This window comes from Ipomoea triloba, chromosome 8 (assembly GCF_003576645.1).
Source record: "Ipomoea triloba cultivar NCNSP0323 chromosome 8, ASM357664v1".
In the NCBI taxonomy this organism is placed as follows: domain Eukaryota; kingdom Viridiplantae; phylum Streptophyta; class Magnoliopsida; order Solanales; family Convolvulaceae; genus Ipomoea; species Ipomoea triloba.
In genome coordinates, this window is record NC_044923.1 from 18,001,709 (window position 1) to 18,019,833 (window position 18,125).

At 37.2% G+C, this 18,125-nt stretch overlaps 1 protein-coding gene across 2 annotated transcripts; it reads left to right on the plus strand.

Annotated features, from left to right (window-relative positions):
* The first annotated feature begins 6,777 nt into the window (after positions 1-6,777).
* On the plus strand, positions 6,778-10,859 carry LOC116026630. Of its 2 annotated transcripts, none has more exons than XM_031267960.1 (9): positions 6,778-6,934; positions 7,481-7,564; positions 8,517-8,825; positions 9,181-9,316; positions 9,417-9,579; positions 9,707-9,835; positions 9,987-10,181; positions 10,430-10,552; positions 10,651-10,859. In XM_031267960.1, exons 1-9 carry the CDS (start codon positions 6,781-6,783, stop codon positions 10,765-10,767), a joined length of 1,410 nt encoding a protein of 469 aa, XP_031123820.1. In that variant the 5' UTR covers positions 6,778-6,780; the 3' UTR covers positions 10,768-10,859. The 2 variants fall into 2 exon arrangements, with proteins under 2 accessions (XP_031123820.1, XP_031123821.1); XM_031267961.1 differs by having other exon boundaries at positions 6,801-6,934; positions 7,408-7,564.
* Positions 10,860-18,125: the final 7,266 nt, after the last annotated feature.

Here is an 18,125-nt window from a genome sequence, read left to right on the forward strand (position 1 = left end):
CCGCTTACTGGGATTGAACTTGTGACTTCTCAGGTGGGAGAACCACAGCTATGCCGCTTGACCACAAGCACCTTGTGCTCAGATAACATGTAGTGACTTTCCTATATGGGAGGTCATGAGATCGAGCCTCAGTGGAGGTATTGTTGACTCTTTGTGCTACAACATGTTGAAAAAGTATGTATGAACAGATACTACAATGTAATAAATTAAAGTCAATAGACTAAAAAAATAATTTATTTATTTATAAATCCACCGACTATGTAATTGATTTTGGTATCATTAATCACAATTTTTAAAGGTTAATAGTTGTAACCGACATATATATTGTTGAGATACTATGATTGACATTTGGTACAACTAAATTAGGTTGTGACCAATCCAATCAAAAGCCATAATCAATCAGTTTATATAGGTTAAATAAAAGGCCATAAAACCAATTTACATGTAAGTAATAATATTTTTTATATTTTTTATATTTTTTTGACAATAATATTTTTTATATGATGTATGCAAATGTACAATTATGATTTTAAACTAGTATTGTCAAAGTGGACTGACGGGCATGCCAAAGCCTACTATTTGGCGGGCCTCAAAAATCAAATCTTGATGCCTTTATCGCGGGAATTATTGAAGGGGTGGACTGGTCCGGCTCGCCAAGCTTAGCTTATTTTGACAATTATATTTTAAGCACAATAAATATATTAATAAAATTATTATATCTCTAAAATTTAATAAGTGTTAATAATGTTAGATTTTAAATAGAATATAAATTATTGTAGTGTTATTAGTTGTACCAACTTTTTTTGGGATATTATTGTCTTACACCATTACACTTTCTTTCTAATTTTACCTTTCACATTTTACATTTTGAATTTTTCTTTAACATTAGTCATTAACAGTACTAGAACAAAAAATACATTATTAGTGATATAATTGGTATCATATTGAGTGCTTTTCTTTAGTATTTTTTGTGTTCAATATTTTTTCTTTATCAATTTTACCCTCACTATGTAAAATAAGAACACATGCATACACATGTGAATATATAGTTTTTTTTTTATATAATTTAACTTAATAATAGTTTTAAATCAATGAATAATGAGTATCTAATTTAATGCAATTTCTCATTTCAAAATTTAGCTTGTATTTATTTATTTTTTAAAATTTAACTCAAATTTTCCAAAAGAGTTTGCTTTCCATTTACATTATCTTACTTAATGTTGTTATATATACATGATTGACTTATTGTAAACAAAACATTACTTTTTCATTTATTATAGTATAGGTGTTAAACTTTAATTAGAATATAAAAAATCAAAGATAAAATCTATTTGCATTTGCTACAAATGTAACATACTAAGAGCATCAATATCAATGGGGTTTTTTGGTAGCTTTTGAGGAGTTTTTGTAAGTGTGGCTGTTAGTTGGCAGCCACTTTGACTCGCCTCAACAGGCGCGTGAAGAACATACACGCGCTCGCTGGAGCGCGAACTGATGCCCAATCGCGCGAATTGCGCTACTTTATTATTATTTTTTTTTCTTCTTCTCCTTGATTTTGCAGGAGAAATAACTTAGCAAAATTTTGCCTTCACATCAGCTTCCTTCTTCAACCCATGGTTCTTGCTTTGACAATATCCTTCAAAAAACCACATGTATGGATGCTCTAAGTCCAATGTACTTTTAAAAAAAAGTCCAATGTACTTTTTAGAAATTTTAATTTATCATTTTTTAATCATAAAAAAAATCAAAATTTCACATTCTAATAATTATAAGATTGATATGTTTCTTCTTCAATCACGCATTTGTGCATGTATACAAATTACAACTAGTTTCATTTATAAATATTAATTAATTATCCCGGGCACAGCTCAACTAGTCAACAAATTCAAAATAAGTCTAGCTTTGTTGTGTAGCAGTCGCAGGAGCATAATTCGAATCCTTCCAATGACCCAAAAAAAAGTATGATTTGGCCTTGTTTTGGACCTTAGTGTACAAGTATTCGAAGACTTGTTAGTCAGCCTCTCAATTGAGGCACATCTTGCGATTTAATTTTTCCACTAATCTCTAAGACAACAACGGTGAGTTGACTTTTAAGTTTGTGATAAAGCATCTAAATTAATTAAATAAAAATTAAATACAATGTTCTACACTCTTTTAATGAAACTTGATTGGATTAGCTTCTAATATTAAAGTTAGGTATCTTTAGTGGTTTTTACCCTATGAAGGAATTGAATAGCATAAACGTATACTCCGTAAATAAATAAATGCAGAGTAATTAAGTTGTTACGTGCACTATACTATCTGATCCATCTACCTAGCTTTCTCAAGCCTCAACTAAATCAAAGATGAAACTTGAAAAAAATTAAAAATTAAAAATTAAATGAATGGCGACTAAATATTAAATATTATTAGTACCACTTACAAGAAAATAATGAGGTACATTATTATTATTATTATTATTATTATTATTATTATTATTATTATTATTATTAACTAGAAAATTATGTGCTTATTAGTAGTTGTAACACTTTTTTTAAAGGAACAAAATCAATCAATCATTGAGTGATACAATTAGGGGGATAATCCACCCAAGTACAAAGACCAGTGTTTGAATGGGCTGCCCGTGCTACGGTGTGAGTTTGCGCATTCACTGATCTGCGGATATATCTAATGACAAAATCTTGAAAATTAGATAATATGAACAGACTATCCCTAATAACAGTGTTCGTATAAAATAAATCATTAGGGAGGTCATTAAAGAGTCTACAGACTTGCTAGCAATCTGTCAGTAGTTGTATCACTTAGTTTTGAGCTTTTTCCATTTTTATTCCTCGAATGTACTATTATACTATACGTCTTTCATATTTTTATATATTGACTATTTTATTTTATTTTATTTTATTTTTTACTTTTTTAATGTCAATAAGTAAAGGGTAAACCCTGATGCAGCGTCACTTAATTCATCTTTAAGGGGGTGTTTGGTTGGATAGGAAATATTTTCTATGGAAATTGTTTTCCTAAAACTGGAAGAAAATGATGTTTTATGTTTTTTGGTTATATGGAAAACATTTTCCATTGAAAAATTTTTTCCTTGAGAATGATAAAACTTTTTCCTAGCTCATCCTAGTAAAACAATAGAATTCATATTCTTAGTAATTTCTTTTTCACCAACCAAACAATGGAATCCATTTTTTTGGAATTTATTTTTCATGAAATTTTAATTCCATTTCCCTTCAAATATTTTTTCAGCAAACCAAACGGGTTGTAAATGTAGCAGAAACTTGAAGAATCATACATTAAATGTGAAAAAGATTAATAATTATTGAACAAATGTAAAAAATGTATAACAGTACATTAAGAGGATCAAAAATAGAAAAAAAATAATAGTTTTTAATGAATTATATGTTGTTTTAGAATACCAAATGCCATGATTTTATATAACTTGAATAGTTGAGAGGTTGGTAGAGCAATTACTAATACCAAATTGACAAGTTATTGAAAAAGGTAGGAAGCAAGCTGCAACCCTCCCTAGCTAGCTTGTCAAATCTCTTAAAGGCCTCTACCTTCTACCCTCTACCCTCTACCACCATTACCAATCCAAGCTTCTATAGGGGAAAGAAAACTAGGGCTAGCTACATCACATATGCTTTTATGGAAACATATATTGAATGCCATTTTTACCCATTACTTATATATATATATATATATATATATATATATATATATATATATATATATATATATATGATTATAAGAGAACAAGTCCATAGGAGAAAACTAAAAACTAATCACGATCTTACATTTAAAAAAGTTGAACACACCAGATCATATTTTAAAAAATGCGGTGATAGTTTCATAATTATCACAAACTTTATCATGCAAACGTGAACACTCAAACCTACTATTTAATATTAACATTTTACAAATTTAGTGTTAACATTTTGCATATTTAGTATTAAAAATTTGCACTTGCAAAAATGAGAAAATACATTACAATAATAAGGGTTTCGATTTTAGAGTTTTATGATTGATTTTTTAATTTTATTTAGTCCAGTTGTTCACTGTTTACTGCTTAAGGTTTAACATTTGCAGTTTAGATTTAAAATTTAGCTTTTTCGTTAAAGTTTGCACAGTGGAGTTGATGATAATTATGAAATTGCCATCACACATTTTTTTAAAAATCTGTTAAGATATGTTGAATTTTTACAGATGTAAAGCTGAGATTGGTTATTATTTCTCTCTTATGAAAGTGTTTTTACAAAATTCACATATATATATATATATATATATATATATAGAGAGAGAGAGAGAGAGAGAGAGAGAGAGGGGGGGAAGGGTTCAGGTGCGGGTATATCTTCCTGTGCAGTTGTGCGGTACTCACCTTAAGCATTAAAATGGTGCACCTTAAGTACACAAGCCACGCACCTTAAGAACACAAATCATGCACCAAAGGTTTTAAAATGACGCACCTTAAGTTTCAACAACTCACGCACCTTTAACATACATATTATGCACTTTAAGAAAAAAAAACCACGTACCTTAAACTTTAGGTTCACGCACCTTATGCTTTAACACACATGCACCTTAAGCATACAAATTACGCGTTTTAAGAAGAAAATTACGCACCTAAACCTATCGCATAACCGCATGGAAAATATCCAACCGCACGGGAGTCTAAATTCTATATTTCATTCATTATTTCTTAGAGAAATACAAAGTAAAGAATGTATCTGATTATTTACTCTCTCTTTTTTTTATTTGAAAAATAAAAAAAAAATAGACAATTAAATAGACCATAAGAAAAATACAAAAGAAAAAAGAAAAAAAAATCATAATATCTGGTAGGAGAAAAGCCAAAGGTGCCCAAGCCTTCACGCAAATGCAAAAAAAGTACAATATACTGCGGCCGTATAATTGTACAGGAAAAACAAAAGAAACGACAATAATAACGTTCTTTAAAATAAAATTAAAAAAAAAAAAAAAAACTGACAGACATCTGAAGCCGTACGAAACGTTACAATCCTAACGTGTGAACTCTGTTTGGTAAAGTACCCATTTCCATTTTGTTCGTGCACTGCCACAATACGAGGTCTTTTTCTTTTTATTTTTTCTCTTTTTTTTTTTTCACTTAAAAATCTTGGTATTTATATTTTAAAATAAATTTTTTAGTATTATACGAAATAAATAAGTATACATCGACTTTAAAATCAAAATATTTATATTTACTAATAATCTTATCCGTCTAAAAATCTTATCAGAAAATACGCTTGTGAAAAATAACATTTTCGAATGGATGCTGATCTAACAACTAAGAACATTCATATTAGTGATTTTTTTTTTTAAAAAAAGAGCATTCACATTAGTGATTTTTTTGTGGAGTTTTTACAGAAGAAAATATTAAGATAGAGTTTTTGCATTGAGGGGTGAAATTTTCATAAATTTTTTTTCTCTTGCAATTCTAAATTTTTTGTGGGCACTAGTCAAGGGGCAAATGATGCGCATTTCGCGCACTGTCGTGCCCAGCATGGCACGTAAAATGATCCATTTTTTGTCAGAATCGTTTTTTTTCCTCTTTTCTATTTCTCCCATTTTCTCTATCCGGTCTCTCTCCCAATTGTCCCAACAAAAAATTCACAAAAAATTATGGCCATGTTTGGTAATATAGTTAGCTTATATGTCAATTTTGACTTATTTGACCACAATTAACTATTTAAAAAGCTACTCAAAACAATTTTTTCGATCAACTTTTTTAAAAATAAATCATTTTATCTGTAATCAGCTATCAACTAACATCTAATTTACCAAACATTTTTCTACAATTAGTTAAAGCTAACAAACTCATTAACTCAATCAACTAAAAGCTAACCGCTAACAACTAACAACTATTTACCAAACACCCCTTATGTCTATTGAGTTTGCTCTAGTACCCGGTGGTCACATTAAAAAAAAAAATGAAAACAATAGAATTTATATTTATACCACTTATTTCATAAAATAATATTTTGATAAAACACACGAAAAAATTATAAAGTAATTATAGATTATCACGTCAAGGTATTAAAAAAAAAAGATTATTACGTCAAGAAGTTTCTTGTTTGATAAATATAAGAATTAAAAGTTAAAACTAGGTTCTTTTTTGAAATATTAAAATTAGGTTCTAATTTGGAAATGTTTGGTAAATAGATAGGATCATAGGACTCAATATTTTCTTGCGTCTTGGTGTTGTAAGCATCCGCCACGTGGCAGCGGGAGTGGGCCCACATCGTTCACCGGAACAGATACCCCCAACTGCCGTCACCGATTTGCGTCTTCTTCCATATAGGCCGAGCTGCATCATCATTACGCTTTCTATTTCATTAAAAAAAAAAATTGTTAATATTTTTATAAGAAAAAAAAAAACAATTATCAGTTTTATTTATTTCTGAAATCTCAATTCCCATTGTTTATTTATATAATTGACTTTCTCCTCTGTTTCCCAGAAATGTAGAGTGCTTGTTTCCATCGAACTTAGCTCAGAAAATCACAAAAGTAGATTACACATATTATTGTAGTTTCTTTCTTATTATATATAAATGGGTTCTCTTCCCTTTCACGTTTCCTTCTAAAGATTCGATTTTTATCTTTCTGTTTCCACGAGGAGGAGAAGGGCTTGATCAGCTCTTTCTCCTGGGATTCTTATATTTTTGAATTTTGGGGTTTTCTTCAAAAACTATATTTACCCATTTGTTTAGTGAGTCTGAAATTGGGGGTGGGTGGGTGGGTTGGGAGATGGGGGGATGCATGTCAAGGCCGGGTAGATTTGGAGGTGAGAAAAAGAAGAAATGTGGGAAGAGAAGGAAATCTGGTATCAAGAAGAGGGTCTCTTTTCATTCTTCTGATCCATCATTGGATAAAGCTGACAAGAATCCATCTTTCACCAATCCTATAATCCATGGTTTGTGTTTTGTTTATGTATATTATGTGTGTAGTGTTCTTGTAAATGTGTTTGATCCAAGCATTAGTGAAGTTAAGAAAACAAAATTTGTGTTTTTTTGAGGTTTATTTGCTTTTCTTTGGGATGTTTTTAGCTGAGTTTAAGGGTTGTGGAAGAGAATTGAAAAAGTTGAAAGGTTAGAGAGCTGAGCTGCATTATTGATGAGATGTGTTTGGATAAAAAGTTTCCACTTCTGAATATTATAAGAACATTTATGCTAATAATGTGGGGTTAAAGTAAAAGAACCAAGGAATTTGTATACTTTTTGCCTTAATTCCTTGAATTCTTGCCTAGATGGGATCTTGTTAATAAACTACAGTACTTGAGAAGATCACTTGATGGACCTTCACAGTGGTCCTTTAGTACTAACTGTTTCTGGAACTATGTTATTCTCCAATTGCAGCAATCATTTGTTTGTGTATTTGTTGTGTTAGTCTGCACCTGAAAGATGAATAATGCTGGGTTCCCAACTAAGCCCCTTGTTGTATGTGATGATGCTGATATCAGGAAGTGCTGAGGAGACATGGTTTGATTCTGCTGCAGTGTTTGAATCTGACTGCAGTGATGAAGAATTCCAGAGTGTAACTGATGGTATGTTTTTCGAGATACACACAAGTATTGATCCTCTAGTTTTACCCTCCCACTTGTTGGGCGGAGGCCAGTGAAGGGCCAAGTCCAGGACCAGGTGGGTAGGGATTGTTGGACGGAGGCCTGAAGGGCCAAGTCCAGTGCTAGGTGGCTAAGGGGATTGTTGGACGGAGGCCTGAAGGGCCAAGTCCAACACTACATGCCCAGCACTAGGGGTGGCTAAGGGGATTGTTGGACGGAGGCCTCCAGCACTAGGGGTGGCTAAGGGGATTGTTGGACGGAGGCCTGAAGGACCAAATCTGGCTAAGGGGATTGTTGGACGGAGGCCTGAAGGACCAAATCTAGCACTACATGGCTAAGGGGATTGTTGGACGGAGGCCTGAAGGGCCAAGTCCAACACTACATGCCCAGCACTAGGGGTGGCTAAGGGGATTGTTGGACGGAGGCCTCCAGCACTAGGGGTGGCTAAGGGGATTGTTGGACGGAGGCCTGAAGGACCAAATCTGGCTAAGGGGATTGTTGGACGGAGGCCTGAAGGACCAAATCCAGCACTACATGGCTAAGGGGATTGTTGGACGGAGTCCTTAAGGGCCAGTCCAGCACTACATGACTAGGGGATTGTTGGGCAGAGGCCTGAAGGGCTAAGTTTAACACTAGGTGGCTAGGGAATTGTTGGGCGGAGCCTGAAGGGCTAAGTTTAACACTAGGTGGCTAGGGGATTGTTGGGTGGAGGCCTGAAGGGCTAAGTTTAACACTAGGTGGCTAGGGGATTGTTGGACAGAGGCATGAAGGGCCAAGTCCAGCACCTTGCCTCTTGAAAATGTGGCGATATAAAGAAATAAAGATGTGCTTTAGCTACGAGCTATAGCTTTTGGCTTAGTGGTAAGCGTTTTATCCTAACACCACCCCAAACATAGTTTGAAGGATGTTACTTATCATGTGAGAACTTGAACAGATGTTCACTCTCTCAGCGGCTCTGAAGCCGAACATGCGCACAAACCCGAGTATTCACCGAAAGATTCTGAGGTGAAGCCGGTGTTCCTTGATGAAATATCTCCCTGCATAGATGAATGCAGTGGCAGGGATGAAGATTTGTTAAACAATTGTGGAATTCTCCCAAACAACTGTTTGCCCTGTCTTGCATCTGCTATCCCTCATGTCGAGAAGAGAAGATCCTTCAGCTCCAGCCCTCCAAATTCAAGGAAAAAGAATGCGTTAAAACTGTCCTTCAAATGGAAAGAAGGAAATTCTAATGCAATTTTACGTGAGTTAATAATAAACTCAGATTTGTTTTTTTTTTTTTTACTCATTGCTTTAGTTCAAAATATCTTAATTTGCATCATATAAAGGTAGCCCCACTTGCTAATCAGTTGAGTATTAAGACACTCAATATGATAAGGAGTTTTAACAGTTGATTAAAAACGAAATGTATTATTTTAGTATTTGACTATTTACAATGCCATTAATTCCTAACATGCTTGTTGACAATTGAGCACAAAAAACTGATTATTTTACTCTCTTTTGGAGGCTTATGATTTGAAACTCCGACTTACTTACCTCTGTTACTGAAATGATTAGAGAACGAAAATTGAACCGATGATATTTATTGTATGGTGCAGTTTCATCGAAGTCACTTCTGCAAAGACCAATAGCTGGCTCCCAAGTACCATTTTGTCCCTTAGAAAAACGAGTGTCAGACAGCTGGTCACGCATTGAAGCAGCTACTTTCAAAGTTCGAGCGGAGAACTATTTTCGGTAAGCAATCTGCACCCTTCTCCGCTCCCTAGTAATACCATTTATGCTTGTCTTGCTTTGCAATTCCATTTTTGACATTTTATCTATTTTCTGTTTGCAGGGATAAAAAGAAGGATTTTGCTCCCAAAAACGCAGCGTATTACCCCTTTGGTGTTGATGTATTTTTATGTCCTAGGAAAATAAATCATATATCTCAGCTTGTGGAACTTCCGGTTATAGAATCTTCTGGGATGCTTCCGCCTATTCTTGTCGTGAATATTCAGGTATCACGATGATTTTCTGGGCTGTCTTTTCATAAATTTAATATTAAGGACAATAACACACCGAAGATTATCTATTCCCTTCAGATATTTTAAGCTTTCCTACTCGGACAATATTTTCGTTTAATAGGTACCGCTGTATCCAGCCACAATTTTTCAAAACGAAACTGATGGCGAAGGAATCAGTTTCGTGTTGTATTTCAAGCTTTCCGAAACTTATGCTAAAGAACTTCCGTCCCATTTTCAAGAGAGTATAAGAGTAAGTTTGAGCTATACTTTAGTTCTATTACTTAGCATCGTATTTTGTGGCAAACCTAATTTTATATCTATGATGGTGATTTCTATGCGGCTTTCAGCTGTTACTGCACTTACATGGTGTGCTCTTTTCTTTTTGCTATTTGAAACAACAGCGCCTAATTGAGAACGACACGGAAAAGGTAAAGGCGTTTCCTGTTGACAATACTGTGCCCTTTCGGGAACGGTTGAAGATATTAGGTCGTGTAGCGAACGTGGAACATCTGCCGTTGAGTGCAGCCGAGAGGAAGCTCATGCATGCCTACAATGAAAAGCCTGTCCTTTCGCGGCCTCAGCACGAGTTCTACACAGTAAGTCATATCCAAATCTCGTTTCATGTAAAACCAAGTTTTAAAGTAACCAACCCGATTGATTCCATAATCTCTACTCACGATATTATTCACAACCCTGCTTGGAGTAAACCTGATTGCCTGCACAGGTTCAGTAAGCAGTATTTGGGAGAAGATTTAGGGTTTATACCATTACATCATGAAGGCGTGAGAGTGACTGATTCGATTCTCATTAGAGAGTGTTGAATTTGATCATTTTTTTGGTGCAGGGAGAGAACTATTTCGAGATCGATTTAGATATGCACAGATTCAGTTACATCTCTAGGAAGGGATTTGAAGCATTCTTAGATAGGCTAAAGCTTTGCATCTTGGATTTTGGGCTCACAATTCAGGCAAGCTTAGCTTTTATGTTCATTCTTTGCAATTGAAACCATTGCTTCTGCCATTGTTGCTGATCAAAGCTTCTGGTGTTGTGAATGGAATGAAACAGGGTAACAAATCTGAAGAATTGCCAGAGCAGATGTTATGTTGTGTGAGACTGAATGAAATTGATTATGTAAATTATCAGCAGCTAGGGCCTAGGGTTGACCCTAATTATGTAAACTGAAAATTAGATCATAGAGAAATGATAAATAAATGTAGTTTTTTGGGAGCAAATTTTACTCTTTTTTTTTTTTAGTACTATTGACTTTGTTACAATGTAGTATCTGTTCGTAGCTACTTTTTCGACCAAATGAAGCACAAAGAGTCAATAACGTCTCCACTGAAACTCGAATTCATCCCCATGTGAGGTGCAACTAAATCACAATGTCTTTGGCTTACTTTTAATCTTTTAATCATCTATTATTATAACATGGCAAGTTCTCTTGTGTGACCGACTCACGTGTCTCTACCCGTAAGACGCGTTCAGTCATGAGAATTTGGATCTTATAGTATATAGATTTAGTATATGCAAACTGTTTATTACAGTATTGCTATAAAATATTTACATTTATTTTATAAAATATTATATTTAAGTTAAGAATATTGATTACATCTGCAATTCTGCTATGTAATGACACTTTATAGTTTTCTTATAAAGTACTAATTTATATTACAAAGTATATTATTCAGTATATATAAGCTTGAGGTATTGATGGTTTCCCTACAAAATGAGCATTATATTTATGCTATAAAGTATTATATATAAGATTTAAAGTATTGATTATATCTGTTTTTCTATTATGTTATTACTTTATTTTTTGTAAATTGTCTATTACAGTTTTGTTATAAAGTGCTTTGCTACAAAGTTTTTTATATATAGGGTATAAAATATTGATTATATTTGAATGTTGCTATGTTATTACTTTATTTCCTGTAAATTGTCTATTAAAGTTTTGTTAGAAAGTAATACATTTATGTTATATATATGACTTAAAGTATTAATGATATATGCAATTTTATTATGTTACTTCTTATTATTTTTATGGTAAGAATGTTACCGGAAAACATTGCTTAATCGTTTTGAGTACAAGATTGAGTATCCCCCGCCTGTCACAAGGGAATGACTTTTATACTGGACCATAGCTACAAAATATAATAGTTACACTAATAAGTACAATGGTCATTTAATAATTGTGCCTCTCCTTTGTAAGTGCACTACCCTCTATAATTGTTGCTCCTTAACAAGTTGGTGTTCTAATAAGTGTATTGGCTATAAGTCCTAGTGCAATTGTTGGGCTCTAAGTCCTAGTGTAATTGTTTCACATACTCCTACTAAGGTCTTGGCCTTTACTATTTGACTGTCTTAATCGTCTTGACGGGTTATATTAAAAGTGTTTCAGGTTAGATCTAACTTATTAAATTATCACGACACTAACCCTACTCCTAAGTTGCGAGCACAATGAAATCAACTAGGGAGTAACAATAGTGATTTTTTTTTTATTTTATGTTTACTTTTTTTTTTCTTATTTATTATTGTGTGCATAAAGTCAAGAGTCCGAGCCTGGGACATGGGCAACGTCTAATCCCACTCCCCTACCTCTTCGATTTTCTTTTCAAACCTTTGATAGTTTACACCCGGGCAAATCATCGAATTCTAACTTAAATTGTCATGACTTTGGACTTGGTACATGTGCGACATTGATCCAACCAAGTAAATCTCCGAGTGTTTTTTAGTGAATGATCCAATACTAGTTGGGTTTCGTAAGGTCGAACCCTATGGTTTTGTTAGAGTTGTGCGTAAAAGTGAGTCTGTAGCCAAGGGACAACTACTTCCATTGGATAGGTAAGGTCTGACCCCCACACCCTTATGGTACGATAATTTTATTTTATTTTTTTGTTGAGTTTGGTTAAGGTAGGGTATCAACCATTTTTGTTAAGACTCGAGATTTGTCGAACCTCAAGCATTTTTCTACGAACTTTCACCCCTCCTTATATCCCAGTACAAGAATTTCATAAATTAAAATGAAAGGAAATACCATGATCAACATTTACAATGAATCTTTACTTTTTTAAAGGTTAATTGGTTTCCTACCTCCCACCAATTTAGTGGATGACTTGTTTCTTGCATCCTCTAACTCCTTTTCCCTTAAAACCAGTTAGTTTTTTTTTCCGATTTATAACTTTTTCTCTCTCCCGTTATTTTCTCTCGTGGAGTGTTTTTTTCCGACTAGGGTTTTGGTTTCCGGTCTTTTGGTTTTCTTTTCGTTTCTGGTTTGCGATTGCCATGGAGGCCAGAGGGTCGAGTAATTTAGCACAGGCGTGTGAGGCACTAACATTGGATGGTGACGATGAGGGAGTGGTTGTGGAGATTGAGGAGGAGGAACAGCCGCAGGTCGATTACCGTTTTACTCTTGTTGGAAGAGTGGTGACTGATCGGAGCGTCAAGTTTGTTATTTTTCATGATGTGATGGCGAAAGCATGGAAACCAGTGAAGGGTGTTCATATCACTGAGTTTGGTACTGGGAGGTTCCTGTTTCGTTTTTTCCATGAAGGGGATGTAGTTCGTGTGCTGGAGGATGGTCCGTGGACTTTTGATCAGAACCTGGTTGTGATGCGGCGAATTGAGCAAGGTGAAAATCTGGCGGAGTTGGAGTTGAATGAGGCATCGTTCTGGCTTCAGGTACATAGTCTACCTTCGGGTTTCATGTCTGAGAAGGTGGCGAGAGTTGTTGGAGATTCGGTTGGTAGGTTCCAATCAGCGGATCCTCGAAATTTTGACTGCTAAGAAGACGTTTATGAGGGTGAGGGTTAAGTTAAATATCCAGAAACCTTTGCGTGTTAGGATAAGGATGAAGAAACCAGGGGGGGAATGGTTCTGGGTGGACTTTCGCTACGAGAGGCTACCATCATTCTGTTTTCACTGTGGTGTGATCGATCACAGCGATAGGTTCTGTCCGGTAGCTTTTGCGACGCCGGTGGTAGGGAAGGAGAAGTCGTTTGGACCTTGGTTGCGTGCTGGTGGGAAGAAGCCGCCGCCTGTTTCGTCTAACCGGTGGTTGGTGCTGGACCCGTCAACGGTCGATTCTCCACCAGAGTCGCCAGTTGGGGGTTTGGTAACGACTAGCAGTAATGGTGACTTAACTCGGCATTTATTGTCGGGTAAAGGGGTTACTGGTTTTTCAAATGATGGAGGTGATCATTTAGGGGGTAATTATGGGGGTACTAATGAGGGTGTTAATGTTGAGGGTGTTAATGCTGATAGTGATTGTGAGGGTGTCGTGGTTGTAGAACAAAAGAGAAGGAGAATGTGGCCTTCTGATGGGGTTCGTGAGGCGTATGAGGATGGGTTTAGTTTAATGATAGTTGATGGTCAGTTATTGAATATTACTGATGAGGTGGGTCCTGGTTCCCAGGCCCACCCGGCCCAATGAGTTGCCTAAGTTGGAACTGTCGAGGGTTGGGTAACCCTCTGGCAGTTCATGTACTGTTAGGTTTTGTGCATCATCATAAACCTGACATTCATGTACTGTTAGGTTTTGTGCATCATCATAAACCTGACATGTTATTTCTTTTAGGTTTTGTGCATCATCATAAACCTGACATGTTATTTCTTTTTGAAACTTTAAGTAGTTCTGACCGTATGGAGAGAGTTCGGGTTCAATTAAAGTATGAGAATTGTTTTGTTGTGAGTGCTCAAGGGCGAAGTGGAGGTTTAGCATTGCTGTGGAATGGTGGTTTGGATGTGGAGGTGGTGGGTTATTCGAACCACTACATTGATACGTTGGTGTCTTCCGGGGGGGTCTACTCCGCGGTGGCGTTTCACTGGTTACTACGGCAGCCCGGAGAGGCACCGAAGACATTACTCTTGGGATTTATTAAGGTACTTGTCTACTCTTTACAGTATTCCTTGGGTTTTAATGGGGGATTTCAACGATTTATTATGGGATTGGGAGAAGGTGGGCAGGGTTCATCATCCTGAGTGGCTGTTACGAGGGTTCCGGGAGGCAGTGAGTGAGAGTGGTCTTACTGACTTCGGGTTTGAAGGGTTTCAGTTCACGTGGGAAAGAGGCGACTTCGGGTTTGAAGGGTTTCAGTTCACGTGGGAAAGAGGCTGGGGGACGGAGAGGTGGGTTCAAGAGAAGCTAGATCGTATTTTGGTTACGGGGGATTGGCGGGATTTGTTTGGTGATGCCCGGGCTTGGTCTCTTGAAGGAAGCTGTTCTGACCATATGCCAATTTTATTAAAATTGGCGTCTGCAAGAAGGAGGGTGGGTAGAAATAAGGTGAGGTATGAGAATGCTTGGGATTACTATGATGAATGTCGTAGGGCAGTGAATGATACATGGGAGGGGATGAATGGCTGTGATATTGTGCATAAATTATATTGCTGTAAAGAAGCTGCATGGAGATGGGGGAGGCGGACGTTTAAGGGTATGGCGGCGGAAATTATTTCTTGTCGTCAGGAGATGAGTCGGCTTCGGGCAGTGCGGGGTGGCGGGAATGGTCATGATTTTATCGTGATGCAGCGTCGGTATTTTACGTTATTGAAAGTCCAAAGTGATGGTTGGCGTCAACGAGCGAACGAGAGGTGGTATACGGGGGGTGATGTGAATAGTAGATTTTTTCACAATTCTGTGAATGGGCGTCGAAGGCGTAATTATATACGGGGAGTGAGGGATGTTGAGGGGAATTTAATTTCGGATGAGGAGGGTATGGGGGCAGTGGTTTTAAGCTATTTTACTGGTTTGTACACGGCGAAGGAGGGAAGTGGTGGTCCTGTGTTAGAATGTTTGGAGAGGAAGGTGTCGAGTGAGCAGAATGAGATGCTGTTGCGGGATTTTTCCCATGAGGAGGTCCGGGCCGCAGTATTTGCCATGCATCCTGATAAATCTCCAGGTCCGGATGGTTTTTCTCCGGCTTTTTTCCAGATTCACTGGCCTGTTTTGGGTAATGAGGTACTCTCTTTTTGTCAGTCTTTTCTGCTTTCTGGTTGTTTACCTGCAACTGTCAATGATACCCATATAGCCTTGATCCCAAAAATTAAAAACCCACAGTTAATGTCTGACTTTCGGCCTATATCTTTATGCAATGTCTTATATCGTATGTTAGGGAAAGTCTTGTCTATGCGTCTTCGGGTTTTGCTTGACTCAATTGTTTCCACTGCTCAGAGTGCTTTTATTCCGGGTCGTTCAATTATTGATAATATAATGATAGCTTACGAGTCTAGTCATGCTCTGAATAGGGGTCAGGGTACTGGGGGTGGGTCTGTAGCTTTAAAAGTTGATATGAGCAAAGCTTACGACCGGGTGGAGTGGGGTTTTTTAGGAGCTGTTTTGTTGAGATTGGGGTTCAGTGAGAGGTGGGTCAGTTTGATGAAGGAGTGTGTGTGTACGGTCAAATATAATGTGTTGGTGAATGGTAGGGAGTGGGGTCCTATTACTCCTACTAGGGGTCTCCGTCAAGGTGACCCTCTTTCCCCTTGTCTTTTTATTCTCCTTGCTGAAAGCTTGAGTGCTATGTTACGGGTTCAGGAGAGTGAGGGTGCATTACATGGGGTTCGTATTACTAGGAATGCTCCGTCCATTTCCCATTTATTCTTTGCTGACGATTGTCTATTCTTCTTTCGGGCAAATAATTTAGAAGCGGGTCTTATTCGTGAGGTGTTAAGGGAGTGTGGGCAAGCTAGCGGTCAGCGAGTGAATTATGACAAAACTTCAATTGTTTTTGGGAGACAGGTGAGTAGGGAGGATAAGGAGGCTGTATGTGAGGTCTTGGGTGTGCATGTACAGTAGGGGAGGGGACGATATCTTGGTTTGCCGGGTTTAGTTGGTCGTGGGAAGAGAGAGGTGTTGGGCTTTATTAAGGAAAAGGTAAGAGCTCGGATTAACCATTGGGGGAATCGTTTTTTGTCTAGGGGGGGTAGAGAGGTTCTGTTAAAAACAGTTCTTCAGAGTATTCCGAATTATGCTATGAATGTGTTTCTTCTTCCAAAAACTCTTTCTAGTGAGCTTGAGCGTTTAATGAACTCTTTTTGGTGGGGTTGTGAGCAAAGAGGGAGTTCGGGGATAAGGTGGAGTACTTGGGGTGCGCTGTGTAGACCAAAGAAATTTGGGGGTATGGGTTTTAGATTGGTAAGAGAGATGAACCTCGCTATGTTAGGGAAACAAGGGTGGAAACTTTTTTCTAATCCGGCTGCTTTGGTTACCCGGGTGTTTAAAGCTCGGTATTTCCCTAATTGCTCGTTTCTTGAAGCTAGTTTGGGTTCTAATCCTTCTTTTGTTTGGTCTAGCGTGAGGGAGTCTCAATCTATGATTCGGGAGGGTTCCCGAGTGTGTGTAGGGGATGGAAATATGGCTCGGGTTTGGGGAGTGCCATGGTTACCAGATTCTTCTAATCCTTACATATCTACTCCGGCGATGGACTATTTGGGTAATCCTTTAATTAACTCTCTTTTTTGTTCCAAACACTTTGAGATGGGATGGTGAGGTGGTGAGGGACATTTTTAATGCTAGGGATGCTCACCTAATAATGAGCTTGCCTACTTCATATAGACCGGTGGGGGATTCTTGGTTTTGGGGGGAGGACGTGTCGGGGGAGTATTCTGTGAAAAGTGCATACATGTTATTAACAGGGAGGTTGAGTGTGGTGGATGAGGTGTGTTGGGGTGGGATGTGGGAGTGGGAGTTACCTCCAAAGATAAAGTGTTTTTTTTTGGGCTTTGTGTTCTAATAAGTTGCCTACTAAAGATTTGTTGGCTATCAACGAGTGCCTTGTGATCTGATTTGTCCTATGTGTGGCTTGGCACCGGAGTCCACGATTCATCTTTTTGCTAATTGCAGTTTTATGCATGAATGTTGGCGTGAATTACATGTGAATTGGCGGATGGATTATGTGGATTGTCTTGATACTTGGATTAAGGATATTTGGTCATCTTTGCATAAAGACTTGATTATTAAATTTATTTTAATTTGTTGGGCAGCATGGGATAATCGTAACAGGATGGTGTTTAGTCAACAATGCATGACTCCTAAACTTATGGTGGCAGCTGCTTTGCATTACTATAATGATTGGCTCAAGATTAAGGTGAACACTTCCACTCTAAGTACTTCTCCACACAGACTGATACATACTACACGCTGGCAGTCTCCCATGCATGGCTTTTTGAAGATAAATGTTGATGTTGCAATGGATTGTGTTAATCATAGAATGGGGTTTGGTTGGGTTGTGAGAGGAGAGGGCGGTCATAGAATGGGGTTTGGTTGGGTTGTGAGAGGAGAGGGCGGAGTAGTTAGGGGAATGGGATGGAAAGTCGAAGATGGTATGTTCTCGGTTCGGGGAATGGGATGGAAAGTCGAAGATGGTATGTTCTCGGTTCGTGAAGCAGGATGGAAAGTCGAAGATGGTATGTTCTCGGTTCGTGAAGCAGAGGCAGTTGGAATACGGGAGGTTTTGAGTTGGGTTAAGCGGAAGGGTTGGAGCCGGGTTATTATAGAGACTGATGCTCAGGTCGTTACGAACGCGGTGAGTGGCGGTCGAAGCGGT

Coding starts and splice junctions, on each gene's coding strand:
- LOC116026630 (XM_031267960.1), top strand. CDS start 6,781: ATGTCAAGGCCGGGTAGATTTGGAGGTGAGAAAAAGAAGAAATGTGGG. Junction 6,935..7,480: donor CACCAATCCTATAATCCATG/GTTTGTGTTTTG, acceptor TGCTGATATCAG/GAAGTGCTGAGGAGACATGG. Junction 8,826..9,180: donor AAATTCTAATGCAATTTTAC/GTGAGTTAATAA, acceptor TGTATGGTGCAG/TTTCATCGAAGTCACTTCTG.